This window comes from Mixophyes fleayi, chromosome 3, assembly GCF_038048845.1.
Source record: "Mixophyes fleayi isolate aMixFle1 chromosome 3, aMixFle1.hap1, whole genome shotgun sequence".
In the NCBI taxonomy this organism is placed as follows: Eukaryota; Metazoa; Chordata; class Amphibia; order Anura; family Limnodynastidae; genus Mixophyes; species Mixophyes fleayi.
This window is the reverse complement of record NC_134404.1, coordinates 144,303,375-144,324,004: the sequence shown is the minus strand read 5'-3', so window position 1 is coordinate 144,324,004 and position 20,630 is coordinate 144,303,375. Positions and strand designations below refer to the sequence as shown.

At 38.5% G+C, this 20,630-nt stretch overlaps 1 protein-coding gene across 2 annotated transcripts in view; it reads left to right on the top strand.

The window, feature by feature from the left end:
* Window positions 1–19,434, top strand: part of LOC142144086 (glutathione S-transferase 3-like) — a 134,611-nt gene extending 115,177 nt beyond the window's left edge. For both annotated transcript variants that reach the window (XM_075202494.1, XM_075202493.1), the window contains exons 2-7: window positions 3,272–3,369; window positions 4,695–4,746; window positions 12,424–12,556; window positions 16,641–16,782; window positions 17,752–17,877; window positions 19,226–19,434. In XM_075202494.1, the coding sequence (XP_075058595.1) occupies window positions 3,283–3,369; window positions 4,695–4,746; window positions 12,424–12,556; window positions 16,641–16,782; window positions 17,752–17,877; window positions 19,226–19,348 (663 nt within the window). In that variant the 5' untranslated portion in view covers window positions 3,272–3,282 and the 3' untranslated portion in view covers window positions 19,349–19,434. The remainder of the gene's footprint in view (window positions 1–3,271; window positions 3,370–4,694; window positions 4,747–12,423; window positions 12,557–16,640; window positions 16,783–17,751; window positions 17,878–19,225) is intronic.
* Window positions 19,435–20,630: the final 1,196 nt, after the last annotated feature.

Genomic DNA, 20,630 nt, shown 5'->3' with positions numbered 1-20,630 from the left:
GAACGGGCAGGAGAGTACCGAGCTGCTCAGCTCGGTACTCGGATACCCAAAGTTCGGGTGGGTTCGGTTCTCGGAGAACCGGACCCGCCCATCTCTAATTTACAGGGACACTGTAATATTAGTGTGATGTGCAGCCTATTAGCTCAGGTTTAGCAAAACAATGTGTAACAGTTAGTGTAAAAAAAGTGTACAAAATATGTGGTATTTCATTTTTGGTACTAGTTTTATTTATCTAATAATATCGCAGGGGTGACACTCATTAAAACTCTGAGATATGTCAATTAGCAACATCAGGATTAATATACTTAATGGTTTATTTATTCATGCTTAATATTAAAATCTTTTACTGCCTAATTTAACAATTAAGCATGTTTCCTTAATGGCATCTCTGCTGGCAGTAGTGATAGAAGTACAGCAGTGGTAATATGCTTTAGAAAGCTTTGCCGGCTACCTCCGCAACAGTCTTCAATGGCCCAGGGAGCTTTGTTAAATAGAATCTTTTCACTTATTATTATTATTATCAGTGCTTTTTTTGTAAGAAAATAGGTGACGGAACTTACATCACACAGTCAATCACTCTACACACATCCACACACGTCAGTTGTGTAACGAAACATAACGGTCGCCGCCTGCAGTAAGCATTCAGCGCGCGACCACGCGACCAATCACAAGCTGAGCAGAGACACAAGCCGAGCAATGCTATCACACCAGCAAGAATGAAGTACGCATGCATCGGACTTGACACACAAGCAGAACGCATGCACCATTTTAATGATTTTGCCGCTGACCTGCTACGCTTGACAGGGCGATTCAAGTCCACGTGGACTAAGCATCAAATGTTCAAAAGTTACTTTTAAAACTTGACAAAAAAAGTCTATGACAAAAAGCACTGATTATTATTATTAATATTGTAGATTTGTAAGGTACCACAGTTCTGCACAGTCTGTACTGGGAAAAATAGTATTTTACATTTATACAGCTTATATACTTGCACACTGTTAAAATTGGTTCACAAACTTTTGCAGTTCGCGGCACCCTTGGAGTCTCCATAATTTTTTCAAAGTGCCCCTCCAAAATAATTACCGAGCAGTCCCGTTTTAGTAGTTGGGTCAAAAAAACATAAAAAGTATTTAGGTCAGGACAGAAATACTTATTTAGTTATATGCAAAAATAATACACATAACTCCAAGGAAAAATAATATTTTTGTATATGTTTTCAATTATATTTCTATCAAAGAATAAATTACAGCTAACTCACACTGTGCCCCCTCTGCATCTCCACACACACTCTGTGCCCCCCACTGCATCTCCACACACACTCTGTGACCCCACTGCATCTCCACACACACTCTGTGCCCTCCTGTCACGGTTGGCTTACAGGAAATTGATCCCTAGGCTCTGCTGAACATGGCTAGGCCCACCCACAGGTGCGGAGTCTAACAGACAGGTGGTTTTCACCAGGACCCCCGCAAGGAGGTATGGTCTTAGCGGCACCAAGTCTGCAGGTCGCGGTCCCGTGAGTGAGTGTACAGCAGAACGATGTGGGGGAGCCTGGTAAAGTGGATGGAGACGATGGAGTCCACAGACGAGTGTTATAAATATAGGCACAACAATAATATAGGCTGATGGTCAGCTGCCAATGAGTCAGTAGGAGAATAGGTGCTCTGTGGTATACAATGAGAGGACATAGGCTGTCACTATGAAGTACTCTGGAGATGTAATGGAAGTACTGGAGCAGCAATAGTTCAACACAGCTAGAGGCTGACTGGAGTGGTGGAGGTAACTCGTAGTAACAGCTGATGAGTCCCAGATGAAATAGCAGCTCTGAACGGTAGTGATGAGAGAACTGGAGCTGTCACAATAGAGTACACTGGAGATGGTAATAGAGGTACTGGAACAGCGATAGTTCAACACGGCCAGAGACTGAGAGCAGGCAGTAGTAGCGGAGATAACCCGTGGTAACAGCTGATGAGTCACAGATGTAGTAGCTGCTCTGAGTGGTAGTGATGAGAGAACTGAAGCTGTCACGATGATGTACACTGGAGATGGTAATAGAGGTACAGGAGCAGCGATAGTTCAACACGGCCAGAGACTGAGAGCTGACTGGAGTAGCAGAGATAACCCGTGGTAACAGCTGATGAGTCACAGATGTAGTAGCTGCTCTGAGTGGTAGTGATGAGAGAACCGGAGCTGTCACAATGAAGTACACTGGAGATGGTAAGAGAGGTACTGGAACAGCGATGGTTTAGCACAGACCACAAACTGAGAGAAGACTGGAACACAGGCAAACCACAAGGAGAACAGGAACCAGAACCACAGGCTGCAGGAAGTGAGCTTGAAGAACAGGCATCAGACAGATGAATCCAGGAGGTTTAAATAGTGCTCCAGAAGTGCTTAGCCAATGAAAAAGAGGGAGGAGGTCCTGAAGTGCAATAGGCTTGCACCTGCACAGGTCTGAAAATAGCTGAATGAATGAACTGGAGAATGTCTGATGCTGGGACATGGCAGTTTCCAGATGAATGGACTGCAGGTAACGAGGCAGGTACTATCTGTGGGACTGGAGCGTTACACCTCCATCGCCACACTCCGTGCCCCCTCTGCATCTCCACACACACACTCTGTGCCCCCGCTGCATCTCCACACGCACACTCTGTGCCCCCACTGCATCTTCACACGCACACTGTGCCCCCACTGCATCTCCACATGCACTCTGTGTCCCTTGTGTATCTCCACACACACTCTGTGCCCCCACTGCATCTCCACACGCACACTGTGCCCCCACTGCATCTTCACACACACTCTGTGCCCCCTCTGCATCTCCACACACACTCTGTGCCCCCACTGCATCTCCACACACACTCTGTGCCCCCACTGCATCTCCACACGCACTCTGTGTCCCTTGTGTATCTCCACACACTCTGTGCCCCCTCTGCATCTCCACACACTCTGTGCCCCCTCTACATCTTCACACACTCTGTGCCCCCTCTGCATCTCCACACACACTCTGTGCCTCCTCTACATCTCCACACACACTGTGCCCCCTCTGCATCTCCACACACACTCTGTGCCCCCTCTGCATCTCCACACACACGCTCTGTGCCCCCTCTGCATCCTGGGGCCAGGAAGAGGAAAAAAAAAACAAAAAACTTAACATGGAATTCCCCCCAATGAAGTAAAAATGATATTCACAAAAAATGTTCCAAAATGATGTTTATGTGGGAATGTTATGTCAAATTACACTATCAATCTTATAACTATTGCTTGTTTTCAGGGCAAGTAATCATGGCTGAGAAACCAAGACTCCACTACTTCAATGGACGCGGTAGAATGGATTGTGTTAGGTGGCTGCTAAGTGCAGCTGGTGTTGCGGTTAGTATAATACCAGATTGTAATGTCACAAGCATGTGGGCCCGGAATGACTGGTATTCACCACACCAAACAGCAGCAGAATTTCAGCTAAAGTTCAATGATCCGTATGGTAAACCTATGCTTTGTCTGTGCTCAGTCCTGCATTTCCTGTATGGCCGCTGAGTATTTTTTTTTTTTCATAGTGATCACTGATCCCTTCAGTTCACTCTTCATTCACTGATGACACTTCCCAGCTGAGTGATCCACCAACTCTGGTCTATAAACCCTAGGAAGACATCTCATGATGACTTTGTTCACTTGCTATAAATGTACTTAGCATAAAATGTAGTATTTATAAGGAGAAAATCTCTGTTTAGATTAATCAAACTTACAAGTTCTTCATTGATCTTAGTTTAGCTCCCAGTCTGGTTTTTACATTCAGGCTCAGAATTAAAATGTTTGATTGCAGGATGGAATATAGACAACATGGGCCTGATTTATGTTCTGATGCAGCTTGTACGCAAAGTCGCGTTTTAGAAAATACCACAGAACTTGTGTATAGTTATGACCACATTCAAGTCCAAGAGAATCTCAAGATGCATTTTGATTTGAATCTGGTAGTAAGTACACTCTGGTAAATGGTTCTTGCCTTTCCTAGACAGAACAGAGCAGTGCATGAATAAATAAATGGCCATCTATTAACAGTATAATCATTCATAAAAATATGGATTTTAAATATATATATATATATATATATATATATATATATATATATATATATATATATATATATATGTATATTTTACTTTATATACATAATTAAAGATGCCTTTAATGCATACTGTACATGCAATGCCTTTTTATGGTCTATCTTACTTGCATACACATGATCTGTGCACCTAGTGGCAGACTTACTAATAATACGTGAAGTTTTTAAGTGTAGTTTCTAAAACAAAGACTAAGCCGTGTTTGTCATCACTATCAGTCAGCTCTCACACCTGCCCTGTAGTAGGTGCCAATTAAACGGCTGAAACCAAGTGTACTTAGGAGAAACACAAGACTTGAATTGGCCGCATCAGTGTGTGAATGTCATTGCTGTACATGACCTTCGTTAGTCTGCCCCTTCCCTTCCACGTTCTGCCTCTCAAGTCAAAGGCAGTAGTAAGTGTCATTTGAGTTCAGACATGAATTGCGTTTATTGGTGTAAGGTCCGTTTCTGGGCATACACAGAGCTATTTAACGCAAGACACTCTACGCAAATGGCCGTACATCTGAACATGAATCAGGGCCCATGTGTGCAAATGTTGAGAAATGTAAAGTAATTCTTTTTTTTTCTTTATTCACAGTTTAATGAGCAATTCTATGAAACAAAGGAAGAATATGAAAAGTTGCTCAAATGTACAGTATTTTTATTCCATAAGTACTGTAGTAGCTACATTTATATGGTGCACATTCACTTTTGTATTGTTAATATAAATGACCAAAACTAGTTGTCTAAAATTAGCACTTATAATGAATGTGTTGGGTTATTTTTACAACTCATAGACACAATATGCAATCATCTATTGGAAAGTAAAATATATCATCTTAGTTATTGAGTATGGGAAAGTAAAGATTTATTTTAAGCATGTATTACATCTATTCTTGTCTTGTTATACTGGGATTAACAAACAGCTCATGTGATCCATGATTACAACTCTCTCCACAGACGGATTTATCCATACAATTTAGAGCAATTGGCCTGATATCGCAGTGTGTGGCCCCAAAATCACCACCATGCTAGATAATGATCCTACTTGTAAATCGGATCATTATTTGAAAATGTGGTCAGATGACCATTATCAGCATGAGTGTGCTGTCATCTTCTGACTACAATCACAGACCACAACAAAGCTAGAAGTGATCTGGCCACTTGACCTAAGAGATGATCAGCTGGATCTCATCCGACCTGGCCACTCACATGTAGCCCAATTAAATACTAATTCTGCAGTTCAGGTTGAGTGGTGGGAACAGCTCGTGTGCGGCCACCTTTAGACCTACAGACTATGGAATAATGATAACATACATACATATTTGTGAATAATGGGAAAGCGATTATTAGAGGTTTTTCTGTTCCCTCTTATGTATTACATACCCAGTCTGTGTGACCTAGCATGACTTGTTTAACAATTATAGGAGACTTCTACATGGGGACAGTTCCAGTGGGAATAGAATGATGGGTGTCTTTGCTCTTTCTTAATAGTCAAGTTTATGATTGCTGCAGGCACTTTGGTGTAGACAAGTTCATTTCAGTGTTGCCTGCTAAGAACAGAATTGTATTCAGCATCATTTTATTAAAAGCCATTTATCCTGGGTCCACCAAGTCATGGTTCCCACCATTATGCCTTCTAGTAAAGGAATCTGGATTCGAGAGGCTTGTAGGAGATTTTATCTCAGCCTTCTGATAGACTCTTTATTTTAAAGCAGAGAGAAAGAGAGAGAGACACACACAAAAAAAATAAAATAAGGTGAAATATTTGTTTTTATCTCTAGACTAGATATGAGTGCAATTTTCCAAACTGCTCTGTGAAATATTCTCCTCATCCCACATTTTGCCACAAAATATTGAATCTTTCACCAGCATTTGGCCTTGAATGTTCCCAGTCCTACTACAGACGCAGTGTGAATTGTAACTGTTATCATCCCAAATCTATGCCTAGACTATAAATTCTGCATAATGTGGATTTCCAAATGCAGTGTGGAGTGGTATTACATGAAATGGCAAAGATAAAGTGGTACACAATGATTTTATTTCTAATTTTACTCTATTCATGAGAAAGGCTGCCAAGATTTTGTTCATCTCTTCCACAGAGCTAATCTAGGCTCTAATCAAAGCCTAAACATGAATCTTAATTAAGCTCTATCCCTATTCTACTAGATCTCTGAACTTGCTTTTCAATATTGAAAAATGCAATAACTCCTTTAATAATAGTGATTAATTTGTAAGTCAGTTGAAACTTTATTGTTCTCAAAGGAAGTTGATTATAATTTTTACCTTCCATTATGGAAAGAGGATTAGATACCACACTAATGTGATAAAGAGAAGTGTAATTGTAAACTGGATAGAGAGTATCATATAACTGTGTAATTATACATATATATATATATATATATATATATTCCATAATTCTACATATATCATATATATATATATATATATATATATATATATATATATATATACATAATCACACAATGCCAAGCAATATACCAGATGTCGTTACTCCAGACATCCAGAGGCATATGATGATATTAGTGCATAATAAATTTCATATTAACTATAATCACTCATCATCAGTTGAGTACCAAACATGGTGATATATCTATCTATCTATATATATCTATATATATATATATATATATATATATATATATATATATATATATATATATATATATATATATATATATATAAAACCATATATCTCTACTTGTTTGGTAATTAACTGATGATAAGTGCTTATAGTTAACATGCACAATATTATGCTCTAAACACGGGTTCAGTAGTGGCAGTGTGAGGTGATTATCGGCCCAGCGTGCGCTCCACTGTCGAAACTAAACCGACTTATACGATTCCAAATGATCATACTAATTATGTCCCTATAAAGCTTATTACAGCCATCCAGTAATCATCTATGTCATACTTAGATTTGTGTATATATATATATATATATATATATATTATAATGTACAATCCTCCATTAATATTTACATATTATAATAACGAGGAGAAATCAATCTTGGAATAAACAGACTAATCAATAACAGTTTCTCAAGTGTGAAAGCTTGTACTATTAGTACCTATTGGTCCTGCTGTTTTGTCAGCCTTAAAATATTCGTGAGTCCAGATTGACCTTTGGTGACTAAAAGTTAAGGTGAGTACTCCACACGACAATCTAACTAACAAATCTTTTATTATTATTGCTAATGGGTGGATGTCTGGAGTAATGGAATCTAGTATATTGTTTGGTATTGTGTGACTATGGACTCTGCCCCAAGTTGAGACCTCTCCAAGGCAAGCACTTTATCGCATACTACCTATCGCACCAGGTGTTCTCAGGTGATTACCCATCCTGTTACTTACCTGGCTCCACTCTGTTTGTCTTCTAAGTTCGAACGTGGTTGGGAATTCCCAGGGTGGTATAACTGTAGTTAATGTGATGATGCTGCCCTTTCAGGAAATCTAACCTAGATATACAAGATCCTATTCTGTCACAAGCACCAGTGTTTGGATGAGACGGACCAGACTCATATTTAGTAATATGTATTGCTAACTCTGACCGCTGGGTGGTATTATAAGGAGAGGTCAAAATCCACATTTAATCCTCGTTGTATTAAATTTTTAGGGTGAAAATCATCTTTGCTTCTTCTCTGTTGATATTTTTGAATACATCTTCTCCTCTCCAGTTTTTGTTTACTTTTTTAATACCTAAGAAAGTGAGTCCTGCAGGTTCACATCTGTGCATGGTTTTGAAGTGACTAGAAGGATGGTGCTTGTCGAGCCCAATTTTAATGTTTCTAAGATTTTCTCCTATTAAAATTTTTAGTATTCTGATTATGCGGCCGATGTATTGTGGGCATTATATGAGATAAATTACATTGCTTGTGCTGTAGGTGATACATTCTTTGATTTTGTTGTCACATGCTGACTTGAACTGAAGAACTTCCCTTGTGATTTTGCAGTTTAAGGCTTTGCAGTCAGCACATTTGCCACAGTAATAAAATTCCTGATGTTTGGCTAAATTGGCCCAACCAGTTATCCTCTCTGTTGTCATTACCCCTTTTTATATAGTTTTTACTACAGGCTTCCTCAAATCCGGGGCTTTCCTGAAAACTATTTCAGTGTACTTCGGAAGTAAAGTACCTATAATCTCATCCTGTTGAAGGATGTGCAAAGCTTTTTGAGAATGTGTTTAAGTTGATGCGCTCCACTAGTAGAATCAGATACAAAATACATTTTACTGTTCTTATCACTAGTGTCACATAATGTATCTTTCATATACAGGGTGATTCAAAAGTCGCAGTACACCCTTTTATTTCAAAAACTCTACAGGAAATTGGGAAACCTGAATACTCCAGTAAGGTATGGGTGACGTGGTCTATCTTTTACGGCATGTACCAAACATGGCCGCCATCTTGAAATCGGCCAATCGGCCCAATTCCTGTAGAGTTTTTGAAATAAAAGGGTGTACTGTGACTTTTGAATCACCCTGTATAATGATTTGTATTCCAATAGCTTATTCCGATCAGTGGTTTTGAGTTTGTAAAATGCCACATTAATAAGATACCCATTGTAATTTTTTTCAAGGAATTGAGACTTCATTAAGGCACCTTGGTTCATGTAGTGATCAACTTGAGTGCAGTTGCGTTGAATGCATGTAAACTGACTGAAAGGGATGCTTTTTAACCACTGTGGATGAGGATGACTATCTGATAGAATATAGCTATTGACATATACAAACTTTCTTTATGTTTTGGTAGCAATAGTATTGTCCCTAATAAAGATTTCAAGGTCTAAAAATTCTATTGAGTTTTAACTATAGTTGGTCGTGAATTTTATTCTATAATCATTGGTATTGATGTGTTCTACAAATTTGATGAAAGGTGGTTCTGTGCTTTCCCAGATGATTAAAACATCATCTATGTATCGTTTCCAGAGCACTAGGCTTTTCCCCCAGCTATTATTTGACCAGATGGTATGGTCCTCCCAAAACTCATGTAGATATTTGCATAGCTGGGAGCAAACCTAGTGCTCATAGCAGTACCCTGTAGTTGCAGGTAGAACTGTTCTTCAAATCAGAAATAGTTATGTTTCAAGATGAATTCTATGTTTGTAAGAATAACATACATTTGTGTCACACTCATATCTAGATCTTGTTGTAAGTAGTACCGTATGCTTTGGATCTCTAGGTTGTGTTTTATAATTGTATATAGCGAAGTCACATCATAAGTGACCAACCAGTAATCAGTGTTTCATACAATGTCATTCAAAAGCTGTAAAACATGTGTTGTATCTTTCAAATATGCTTTCTGCTGTTTAACATAAAGTTGTAAATATGTGTCTAAATAATGTGAAAGATTTGCAGTAATGGATCCAATTCCAGAGATAATTGGCCTTCCAGGGAGATGAATGATATCTTTATGATTTTTGGGGAGATGATATATAACAGGAATGATCGGATGGTGGTTGTATATGTAATTGTATTCATGGTTGTTGAGAATACCAAGATCCCTGCCTGTATTGAGAATGTACTTCAATTGTTTTTTGTACTCCTCAGTAGGGTTTTGATCGAGAATTTGATATGTGGATGTATCTGATAGTAATCTATGAGTTTCCTTGATCTAGTCCCTGGTGTTGAGGACCACTATTCCCCCACTTTTGTCAGCTGGCTTGATTCATTTCTGTCGGTGTCAAATTAACTTTGGTTTGAAATTTGTTTCCTTTGATCTTGTCTAGATCTCCCAAGACCATAGTTTCAAATTTGTCTATCAGGCTGCCTTTGACATGCCGCAGATAGAATGTGGATGCTGGTTTTAAAGCTGTGTATTTGTATGGACCTTTCTGTGCTATGTAATTGTGTTCCAAGGGAGTTTTTGCATAGAATTTTTTAAGGGTTAGTTTCCTAATAAAACGATGAATATCCGTGAATGTATCAAATTTATTTAATGAATTAGAGCGTATTTAAGACGTTTATTTAAAACACATGTTTCTGGATCTGATAATTTGTGATCGCTTAGATTGAATACCCCTATGGGTTTAATGGGGGATCTTCCAGTGACTTTTGTTTGGATTTTTTTGCCTCCTCTTCTAACGCATCGAGTTTTCTTTTTACAGTATTTTGTAGTGTGGGTCTTCAATGTGTGTTCATAAATTTAAAATTTATTTAACAAAGATAAAAATGTATAAATTGCGCCCGTACATAATATATAACATATGTTATATATTATGTACGGGCGCAATTTATACATTTTTATCTTTGTTAAATAAATTTTTAATGGTTTGACTCTGTTTATGAGTTTATGTTAGTACCCACAGCTGAGGAATTGTTTGTTAGCCTTATTAGGCATACTGCACCATAATGGTTCTGTTCTGAGTCCATAGCGATCTGAATATCTGGAACCTTTAAGACTGGACATCAAGGATCTTTACTATATAGGATATCGGGAATCCAATTACAGAATTACAGATAAGCTGTTTATTATTCGCTCTTTGGTACGAGGCCAATTCACTTGTCGTTGCACTGAGAAGATTACCTGTTGGTTATTTAATACACTATGCGTGGCGCTTTTCTCTTTTTTTGTCTTTTAGATATATATATATATATATATATATATATTATAATCCTCCATTTATATTTACATATTTTACCATAGTGATGGTATAATTATGCGCACTGTCATGTAAATCGTGCGTAGTTGTTATAATAACGAGAAATCAATCTTGAAATAAACAGACTAATCAATAACAGTATCTCAAGTGTGAAAGCTTGTACTATTAGTACCTATTGGTCATGCTGTTTTGTCAGCCGTAAAATATTCGTGACTCCAGATTGACCTTTGGTGACTAATAGTGAATGTGATTACTCCACACGATAATCTAACAAACCTGTTATTTTTATTATTATTGGGTGGATGTCTGGAGTAATGAAATCTGGTATAATGCTTGGTATTGTGTGATTAGATATATATATATATATATATATAGATATTTATTTATTGTGTAGAATTACACAGTTTATTTCCAGTGATATCATGCTCTCTATCCATTTTACAATTACACTTACCTTATATTATCCAGTTACTTAAAACAACTCTACCCTAGACTAAGCACTATACTGTTCTGATTATCAAAGTCAATAGAGTGCATAGTAACAACTGGTCATGAGCAAAGCTGCCTTAGTGTTTCAGTGCAGCAGTAGCCAGAGGATGTCTTTCTAGTCTCATGTAGTAGACAGAGTACAGCTCCAAACACATTTATTTTCCTCTGTCCTGCCTTCCTCTTACCATGTACATGCTGAAGAGCAACGCCGGGACTTTTCATTCCCCCTGGAATATGTATAACCCAGGTGGGTATATTATGGAATCTCAGGGATCTCATGTTAACTTTACAGATTATGAGGTACAGGCTAGGGAAATATTAAATTAAAAAGCTTTTTGGCAAAATTAATGTTGCCAGAATCATATATGTGTAGTGATTAGTCATATGTCAGGCTAGGGACAGGGTGGATTAATTTGTATAGAAACAGGATGCCAAACAAATACAAAAATGAAAGATTAATATAATAATAATAATAATAATAATAACAACAATAGGTATTGTTCAATGTTATCTCAGATTAGATATACAATATAACTTTAACTCTGAAATGTATTTAAAGTAAACATGGGCATATGTTGAGCTTTTCTTAGAATTTATATGTATGCAAATCTAATTCCTATCCTATATGCAACCATCATCTGTATACACTGTAGTAGACTGTACATAGCACTTACTGTACCTCTACTGCGCTTCCTGCCATCTTCGGTCAGCAGTCAGCGATCCATGGCCCAGGCTCGCACCAGTACCTCATCCTTCCAATGTCAGTGGATTTGAAGCAGAGTCATAACTAGGGCTGTGTGATAGGGGCAACTGCCCAGGTGCAAAGCTTGAGGGGGGCGCAAATATTTATTTGATAAATGACAGTTGTGGTGAATATTGAATCAATGTAATTCTGAAACAAGAGGTCAACTAAGCCAGTGCTGATGTAGCTGGAGGAATATAGGTTCTGTAAGAACTGTACCTATATAAAATGAGTATGTTTAGATAACAGGGGGTTCTTCTAAATCCAGTATGGAGTTTATTCTAGGAATCATAATACACTCAAGGTTTTAAGTGAACTCAGTGCCTACATGTAGTGGAAGTGGACAGTTTATGTACTGAAGAATCAGCCATGAGCATGCAGCCTGTCAATCCACTCAGATGTAGTCACTAAACCATCACACAATTCCTACTAAATATTCCAGCTTAAACAAAACTCATTTTCTTTGCATCTTTAGCTGGAGATTTGATGTTTCAGCAAGTCCCATTGGTGGAAATAGATGGCCTGAAGCTCGTACAAACTAGAGCCATCCTGAGTTACATAGCTGGAAAGTACAACTTGTATGGAAAGGACCTGAAAGAAAGAGCATAGTAAGTACTTATCTTTACTTTTTCTTATGTGGAGTTGGACACATTGGAGCCCCCCGAATATAGGCAGGAAAAAGAGTATTTACATGTAAATGTAAAGTCACACGCAGCTGAAGATGTGTCCAGCTCTACCACTAGTATATGCACCAGCTTTACATCAAGAGTAACAAGTGTGTATACTTATGCACCATGATAGCATAGGACAGTGTAGGGACACCTAAAAATGTAGCTTGACAGGATTAGTCGTATAAATAGTAAGAAATTTGCATATCCCTGTTTGTACACAATATAATAGTGTAATGAAGTGTCATACATAGGAGAATAGTGTCTAGACAATGTTATCGATAAATCTCAGTTTCATTTACCATGTAAAATATAATTAAATACAGATACAAAATAAAGGTACAAATTAAATACTGACATCTGTTTTCTTCATTATGAATCAAATGGGAATCTTTTTTTTCTGCTGCAGTCCAAATGGAAATATTACTTAATGCAAATAGACGGCCTTACCCAGGGCTGGACTGGCCATCTGGCACTTGCCAGAAGGGCCGATGGCTGTATGGACCGGTCCGGTACCCTGCGCTTCCAGTCCCACAGCTTTTTTTGTTCTTTTTCTTTTTACTTTCGCATGGCCACGCAAAGTAACGTCGTGACGTGTGACGTCATGCGCAGCCCCCTAGGAGCCTTTGGTCTGTTAAGGGCAGAGAGTGTTAAGGTAAGTTGGTGCGCTCTTTTTCTTTTTTCCGTTCGGGGGATAGGGAAAATGGTGCAGGGGGGATAGTGACAGGTACTGCAGGGGGGGGGGGGAATAAGTAAAAATAACTGTACAGGGGAATGGGGGGAGTGAGTGAAAATGTCTGCAGGGGAGGGGGAGGGGGAGTGAGTGAAAATATCTGCAGGGGTAAGGGGGGAGTAAGAGTGATTGAAAATGTCTGCAGGGGAGGGGGAGGGGGAGTGAGTGAAAATATCTGCAGGGGTAAGGGGGGAGTAAGAGTGATTGAAAATGTCTGCAGGGGGGAAAAAAGTGAATGACTGAGGGGGGGGTGAAAATGACTGCAGGGGGATGGGAGGGTTGTATGAGTGAGTTAAAATGTCTGCAGGGGAAAGGGAGGGTTGTACAAGTGAGTGAAAAATGTCTGCAGGGGGGTTGTACGAATGAGTAAAAATGTCTGCAGGGGGAATTGTACAAGTAAAAATGTCTGCAGGGGGGGTTGTACGAGTGAGTAAAAATGTCTGCAGGGGGGGCAATGGCTGTAGGAGGGGGGAAATAAAAATGGCCAATGTGTGTGGAGGACAGTATATGACTATAATGTGTGTGGGGGACAGTATATGACTATAATGTGTGTGGGGGGACAGTATATGATTATAATGTGTGCGGGGGACATTATATAACTATAATGTGTGTGGGGGACAGTATATGACTATAATGTGCGCTATTAAGTGAATGTGGGGCTGTTTGAGGAAAATGAGGTATATTTATTAAATGTGATTATGAACTATTTAATGACTGGAATGGTTGTGGAAAATGGTTATTTTTATTAAACGTAAATGATATTTAATTTCTTGCTGGGGTTGTTTGGAGGGAGGGAAATAGATTTATTTATTAAATGTGAATACTGTTAATTTAATGTCAGGGCTTGTTGGAGGGAAATAGATGTATTTATCAAATGTGAATACTATTATTTTAATGTTGGGGCTGGAGTGAAGCCTAATTGTAAAACCTGGGTGCTATATTGATTTAATACTAGTGCTGGTTGGAGTTTTCTAAATTTCATGTACCCATTTTTTCCCAAATAGGGCCCCCAACATTCCAGGATCCAGACAAGCAGCAACTGATCTAAAGACACCAGCAGCTACAAGTGGTGAAAATGACAAGACAGGTAGGAGAGATCACCACAGTCTGCCAACTGTCCTGAATTTGGTGGGTGACTGTCCCGCTTAGTCAGGATTTGGTCTGACTGCAAGGACAGTTGGGAGATATGTCCTGCTTCACATTGTACTGCTTGTGAAGGCAGAACTGTGTGCACCTAACAGTAGTGCTCACAGTATTGCCTGTGTATTTGATGAAAATGTGTCTAATAACCATATTACATCATAGGAGCCCCCCTGTCTTAAGTGCCTAGGGCCCCCGAGCCTTAATCCAGCTCTGGTTAGCAGGAGGGAGCGGATAGCTGCTCCCAGTCCCTGGATAAGACACATCCTGCAGAGCAAGCCGAGGAGCTCTAAGTCTCATGAGATTTATTAATCTTGTGAGTCTACTTCCTGTAGAGTGAGCAGGGAAGCTCTTGGGGCTAGATTTACTAAACTGCGGGTTTGAAAAAGTGGAGATGTTGCCTATAGCAACCAATCAGATTCTAGCTGTCATTTTGCAGAATGCACTAAATAAATGAAAGCTAGAATCTGATTGGTTGCTATAGGCAACAGCTCTACTTTTCCAATCCTTGGGCGGGTGCTTGTGGATAAGTGAGTAGGAGATTTAATGATGGCGACAGGTGCATGCGTTGCAGTCCTCTCCCTCACATTTTCACCCTCAGTAGCGCTCATTTATGCCTCCATTCTGCAACAAATTTTTGATTTCAATGAAAACGAAAAGAGTGACAAAGACGTCCGTGACCCTTTTACAAAACCAAGTGGAGCAGAGTTTTGAAAACACTGAAATATAAACATTGGGGGTTGGGGGTGTAAGAAGAAAACCAGATTTTAAATGAAGAATGACTTTATTTTTACCTATCCCATTTTAGTCTGGCGTGGGAGTCAAGGGGGTGCTACAAAGATATTAGTTTAGGGCGGACTGAACACTTAAGCAGACCCTGGACAAATGCATCTACTGGAGCAATTACTTGAACACACCCTTATTGTACTTGGCCTACTCTGCCCTCCGCTTCTCTCCCCCATTCTGTCTCTTCAACTGTAAGGAGTCGTAATAAGGCTCGAGTCATAAGTGTAAGATTCAACCAAATCTGCATATGGACCTATGAGTACATATTTGTGGTGCGCATACGAAGTAAGAAAAAAAAGTGTATTTTATTTAAAAAAAATAATAAAAAAAAAATAGACCTACGTCCAACTGTACATGAGCCTCTAAATTCCTTTTCTTACATTATTGTAGATCAATGGTAATACTAATGCCACAGATCAGGAGATGAGGCCATTTGTACTTTATTCCAACATCTATATGAAGCAAGAATCTATATAGCATTGAATGTGTCAGGGAATTGATACTTTCCTAACGCCCAAAGAAGATCTGCTTATTGGGATGATTACCAAAGTATTGGTGCCTTCAGCACACTGTGTATACTTACTATGTGGCGTTTCCGTAGAATTAAGTAATTTTCTAAAACGGCAATTTTATTAAAGACCAAGCCCATTGGGTTTTGATTTTAATAAAATTGCTGTTTGAAGAATATTACTTCAAAGCGACGGGAAATCGGCGGTTAGTAAATATACCCCTCAGTTTTCACTGAACTTGTACTAGTGTGAATATGAGCTCAACTTTAACACTACATGTTAGGCACAGAAAACCAGCATTGATTTGTTTTTTGTCTGGACATGTGTACCGCTACCCTACCAAAACAATCACTGCATAGCCACCATAAATGATAAGACTATAACTCTGCCAGAACAACACATCTATAGTGACACTTACAAAATGGAAACAAGCATGATTCGTTGCTATGATTTACAAAACATTTATTAGATAGAACTTTGTTATTAAAAAAATAAAAAATCTTCTCTTTATCAGTGAACTGTGATTTAGATGATATTATACTGATACACTGTAGGGTTCTTTTACTAACATTGCACTTAGTTTTCACTGAACCACAGCAACCAATCTGTGTAGCTGTATTTAGACAACGAAAGCAAATATCTGATTGGTTGCTATGGTTTACATGCAATGCTAATAAATGAGCCTTGTGACTGTAGAAACTGGTCTGTCCAATGTAAGGTTTAGCTATATATATATATATATATATATATATATATATATATATATATATATATATATATATATATATATATATATATATTGTGTTAATTGAAGCAAGTGATTAATCTAATATACATTTTCTGCTTTTCATTCCAGCATTGACATGTATGTAGAGGGAGTCTGTGACCTGATGTCACTGGTCACGTCAATATTGATCCTTCCTGAAGATGGTAAGGAGAAACAAAGATGCCTCGTCCAAGACAAAGCATTACACAGATACTTTCCTGTATATAACAAAGTAAGAAAAGTTATATTTAAAGAAACATCATATATGTGTGTGGTGTATTTCAAAGCAGTTTTTAAAGTCAATTTTCAATTGTTGTGATTTCTTTTATACTACACCTTGGTTCTGCCATCCTCTAATTCCCAAGGCCAGGCGTGGCAACCTGGCACAGGTTTACAAAAACACCCAAAAATCAATTTAAGGTCAAGCTAACTATTTCAGTGTTTTATAGCTGACTCAGTATCCTTCACAGCATATTCTGTTGTGAATTAAACCAGGAAGCAGGCTTGGATGGTCCATTAAAGCGTCTGAAGATACTCCAGTGGGAATGTTTGCTATGGAGAAAACTTGGGAAATAAATCACTTTATCAGAAAATCATTAATATATGTGTAAATATTGTAGATTTTTGTGTATTTATATTATACAAGTTAACCCGTGCACGATACTCATGCAATCTAGTCAAATCAAGCTACTTAAGGTGTTAAAAAGGTTCTTGTCATGCATTTGAGCCATAGCCCAGGCCTCAACCACCAACCACTCCCCACTGTCACCCCCGGCAACCACCAACCACCCCCAACTGTCACTTCTCCTTCAAGAAATATATATATATTTTTTTAAAATCTTTATAAACACTTTTAACAATTAACAAATTAAATTAACAAATTAAAAACATCTTAGTATACCAAAATTCAGCCCTTTCTGAATTTTTTTTTCCACACACACTAAGAATTTAGTAGGTCAGTGTATAACTCCGCCCAGCAGGTGGCGCTGCAGCTTGGTTTTATTTTTTCCACACACACAGACAGACTAACACACGCCACTAGACATTTATATTATAGATAGGTTTTAAATGAAATATAATATATTAGACCCCAGTGGGAACACTCATAACACAATTTACTGATATCCCAGTCCAACACTGCGAGGATGAAGAAAAAAACAGGTATATGGAATACAGCTAATTTATTGTTTTTTAATTGTAGGCCTTAGAAAATCAGAACTTTTTGGTTGGAAACCAGCTGAGTATGGCAGATGTGCTGCTGCTTGATGCCATTTTATCAGTGGAAGAGATCCATGATAACATCCTACAGAACTTTCCTAACTTACAGGTAAGCATTGTACAATGTCACTGTGATCACTTATATTTTTGCTTCATTTTTGGTTTGACATTGACACCAATATGTGTCATTGCTACCTCAGATGACAGCAGATTTCGCTGAGAACATATTTCACAGAGGTCTAAAACCTAGAAATGTAATATCTGCTTGACTTAAATACTGCTGACTGACCTCATTCAGTTAGGTGTGTTCTATATTCTAGAAGTTCTGCTCAGTCTATGTAGTGGACAATCTGCCTTACCTACAGTAGATAGCAAATATTGCCTTATTGAAAAGCGAGGAGTGGTGGCTTGTCCCAATGGCCTAAATGGACCTGACTGTGTATTCCAGTGGTTTGCTGGTGACTAGTAGGAACTAGGTTAAAGGTTGTGGATGACATGGTTTGGCCATCATCAGGCTCTCAATTGAGCCACTGACCCTATTACTATACAAGTTGGTGGAAACTTGCCATATTTGTATATCTTACCCTCTACTCAGCCCCATAGCATGGTACATTGATTCCGTTAAAATTAGTGTCTTTGGGCCTGATTTATTAAGGAAAGTTAAGTAAAAAAAATTGAGTAAGTAGTCTCCTGGACAAAACCATGTTACAATGCAAGGGGTGCAAATTTGTTTTCTATTTTGCACATAAGTTAAATACTGACTGTTTTTTCATGTAGCACAGAAATACTTAATAGCTTATTTGTACACTGAAATTGAAAGTTGATAGTTGTGTGCTACATGAAATAAACAGACAGTATTTAACTTTTCTGAAAGATAGAAAACGAATTTGTAACATGGTTTTGTCCAGGAGATTACTTACCCATTTTTTTTTTACTTAACTTTCCTAAATGAATCAGGCCCTTTGATAATACGAGTGTTGTATGTACTATGTTTCAGTTATATTTAAGAGTATGTTGTCTGCATTTTTCTCCCATGAAATCAGAATATGCTCAGTGTAACTTTGGAGCTGGGAAAATTGTATTGATTTTTCATGAAATATTGTGACTTGGTGATGAGTCTAGCATGGGGGTTCACTAAGCTATCTAAGGATAATGGTGCTATTTATATGTTTACCTACATGTAAAATATAAACTTAATTAATATTAATGTAGTGCTAGTCTACTGCAACTTCTTGCTGTGTATGTATGTGCAATTTATTTGTTGTGCCAGTCTAATGTAATAATAAATACAGATGCAAATATTGTACATCTGTTTTATAATGAGTTATATTTATTTGTAATTTTATACTGATTAATATTAATTTTACTGAGTCTTTAGTTTTTGGAAAAACGGAATAAGTTTTTTGTCACATTAATAACATTGTAAAACTCAGTTTCTTGTAATCCTTTATTTTTAGGCTTTTAAAGAAAGAATCAGTGAGATCCCGACAATAAATAATTTCCTGCAGCCGGGGAGTCAAAGAAAGCTGATGGCCGACGCAGTGTATGTAGAAACTGTGATGAAAATTCTTTACAGCTAAAGTGAAACTGAAACGCTCTGGCTTACTTTTTGTATGCTGTGTAATTTTCATGTCTGAGATTTACATAAAAATTTCTGTTTTAATAATTTATTCTCTTTCTTTAAATGTTATTTACACACTGTTTTAGCTTTAACACTTATATAAAGATTTAGTCCAGTTTGGCACAACTCAACATTTAGCAACTTCCTCCCTACAACCTCCCAGAGTAGCACTTCAGTGGAAGTCTCTGCCCCTGCTCAATTTCTAACAATGAAGAGCTGAAGTACTGGAGCTGTCAGGATTCAAGCTGGGTCCACTTTTATTCTATGCAGTACGTTATTTATGGAATGTCTGAGTAACTGGTGGCTCAGTCATTTAACCTTTCAAATATTCCACTTATTCACATAGACAAATGCCTCCAAGCAATCCCTACATGCACTAATGTGCTATAAAATTCTATAAACAATTTCATTTAACTCTTCAAAAATACTGTAAGTACCAACTACTACTTTTATTCCTACAAAAAGATATTTATGCTGATTCTGGTCATATTTACATGCCAAGAGACATGTGAAGATACTTTGATTTCACTTGCAGCTTATGCAGTTCAACCCAACCCATATATTATGTTTGATTGTTTGTCCAGTTATTCATTCGTACACTCCTGGACCGATTGGGATGCAACCAACGCGAGGTGGTCCAGTTGGATCCTGGCCAGATTTTAGGGGTGTTAGTGTCCCAGTTGGACCTCCCATTGGTGTACGCTGGGCAGAACTTTGACCCGGGGAGTCTGTTCTGAGCCTTCCATTGGATGGATTTGGACAAAAACTTCACAGACTGTTAACATTGGATCCCAGAAGACATACTAGGGCAGTGGTTCCCAAACTTTTGCAGTTCGCGGCACCCTTAGAGTCTCCAAATTTTTTTTATGGCACCCCTCCAAAATAATTATTGAGCAATCCAAGTAGTTGGGTCAAAAAATTGTAATAAGTATTTAGGTCAGGACAGAAATACTTATTTAGTTGTATGCAAAGATGCCCCCTCTGCATCCAGACACTCTGCCCTCAGGCACTCTGCCCCCTCTGCATCCAGACACACTGCCCTCTCTCACACTGCCCCCTCTGCCCTCTGTCACGCTGTGCCCCCTCCTCTGCTCTGTCACGCTGTCCCCTCTCCTCTGCCCTCTCTCACAATGTCCCCCTCCTCTGCCCTCTCACGCTGTGTCCCCCTCCACTGCCCCTCTCATGCTGTGTCCCCCTCCACTGCCCCTCTCATGCTGTGTCCCCCTCCTCTGCCCCACTGT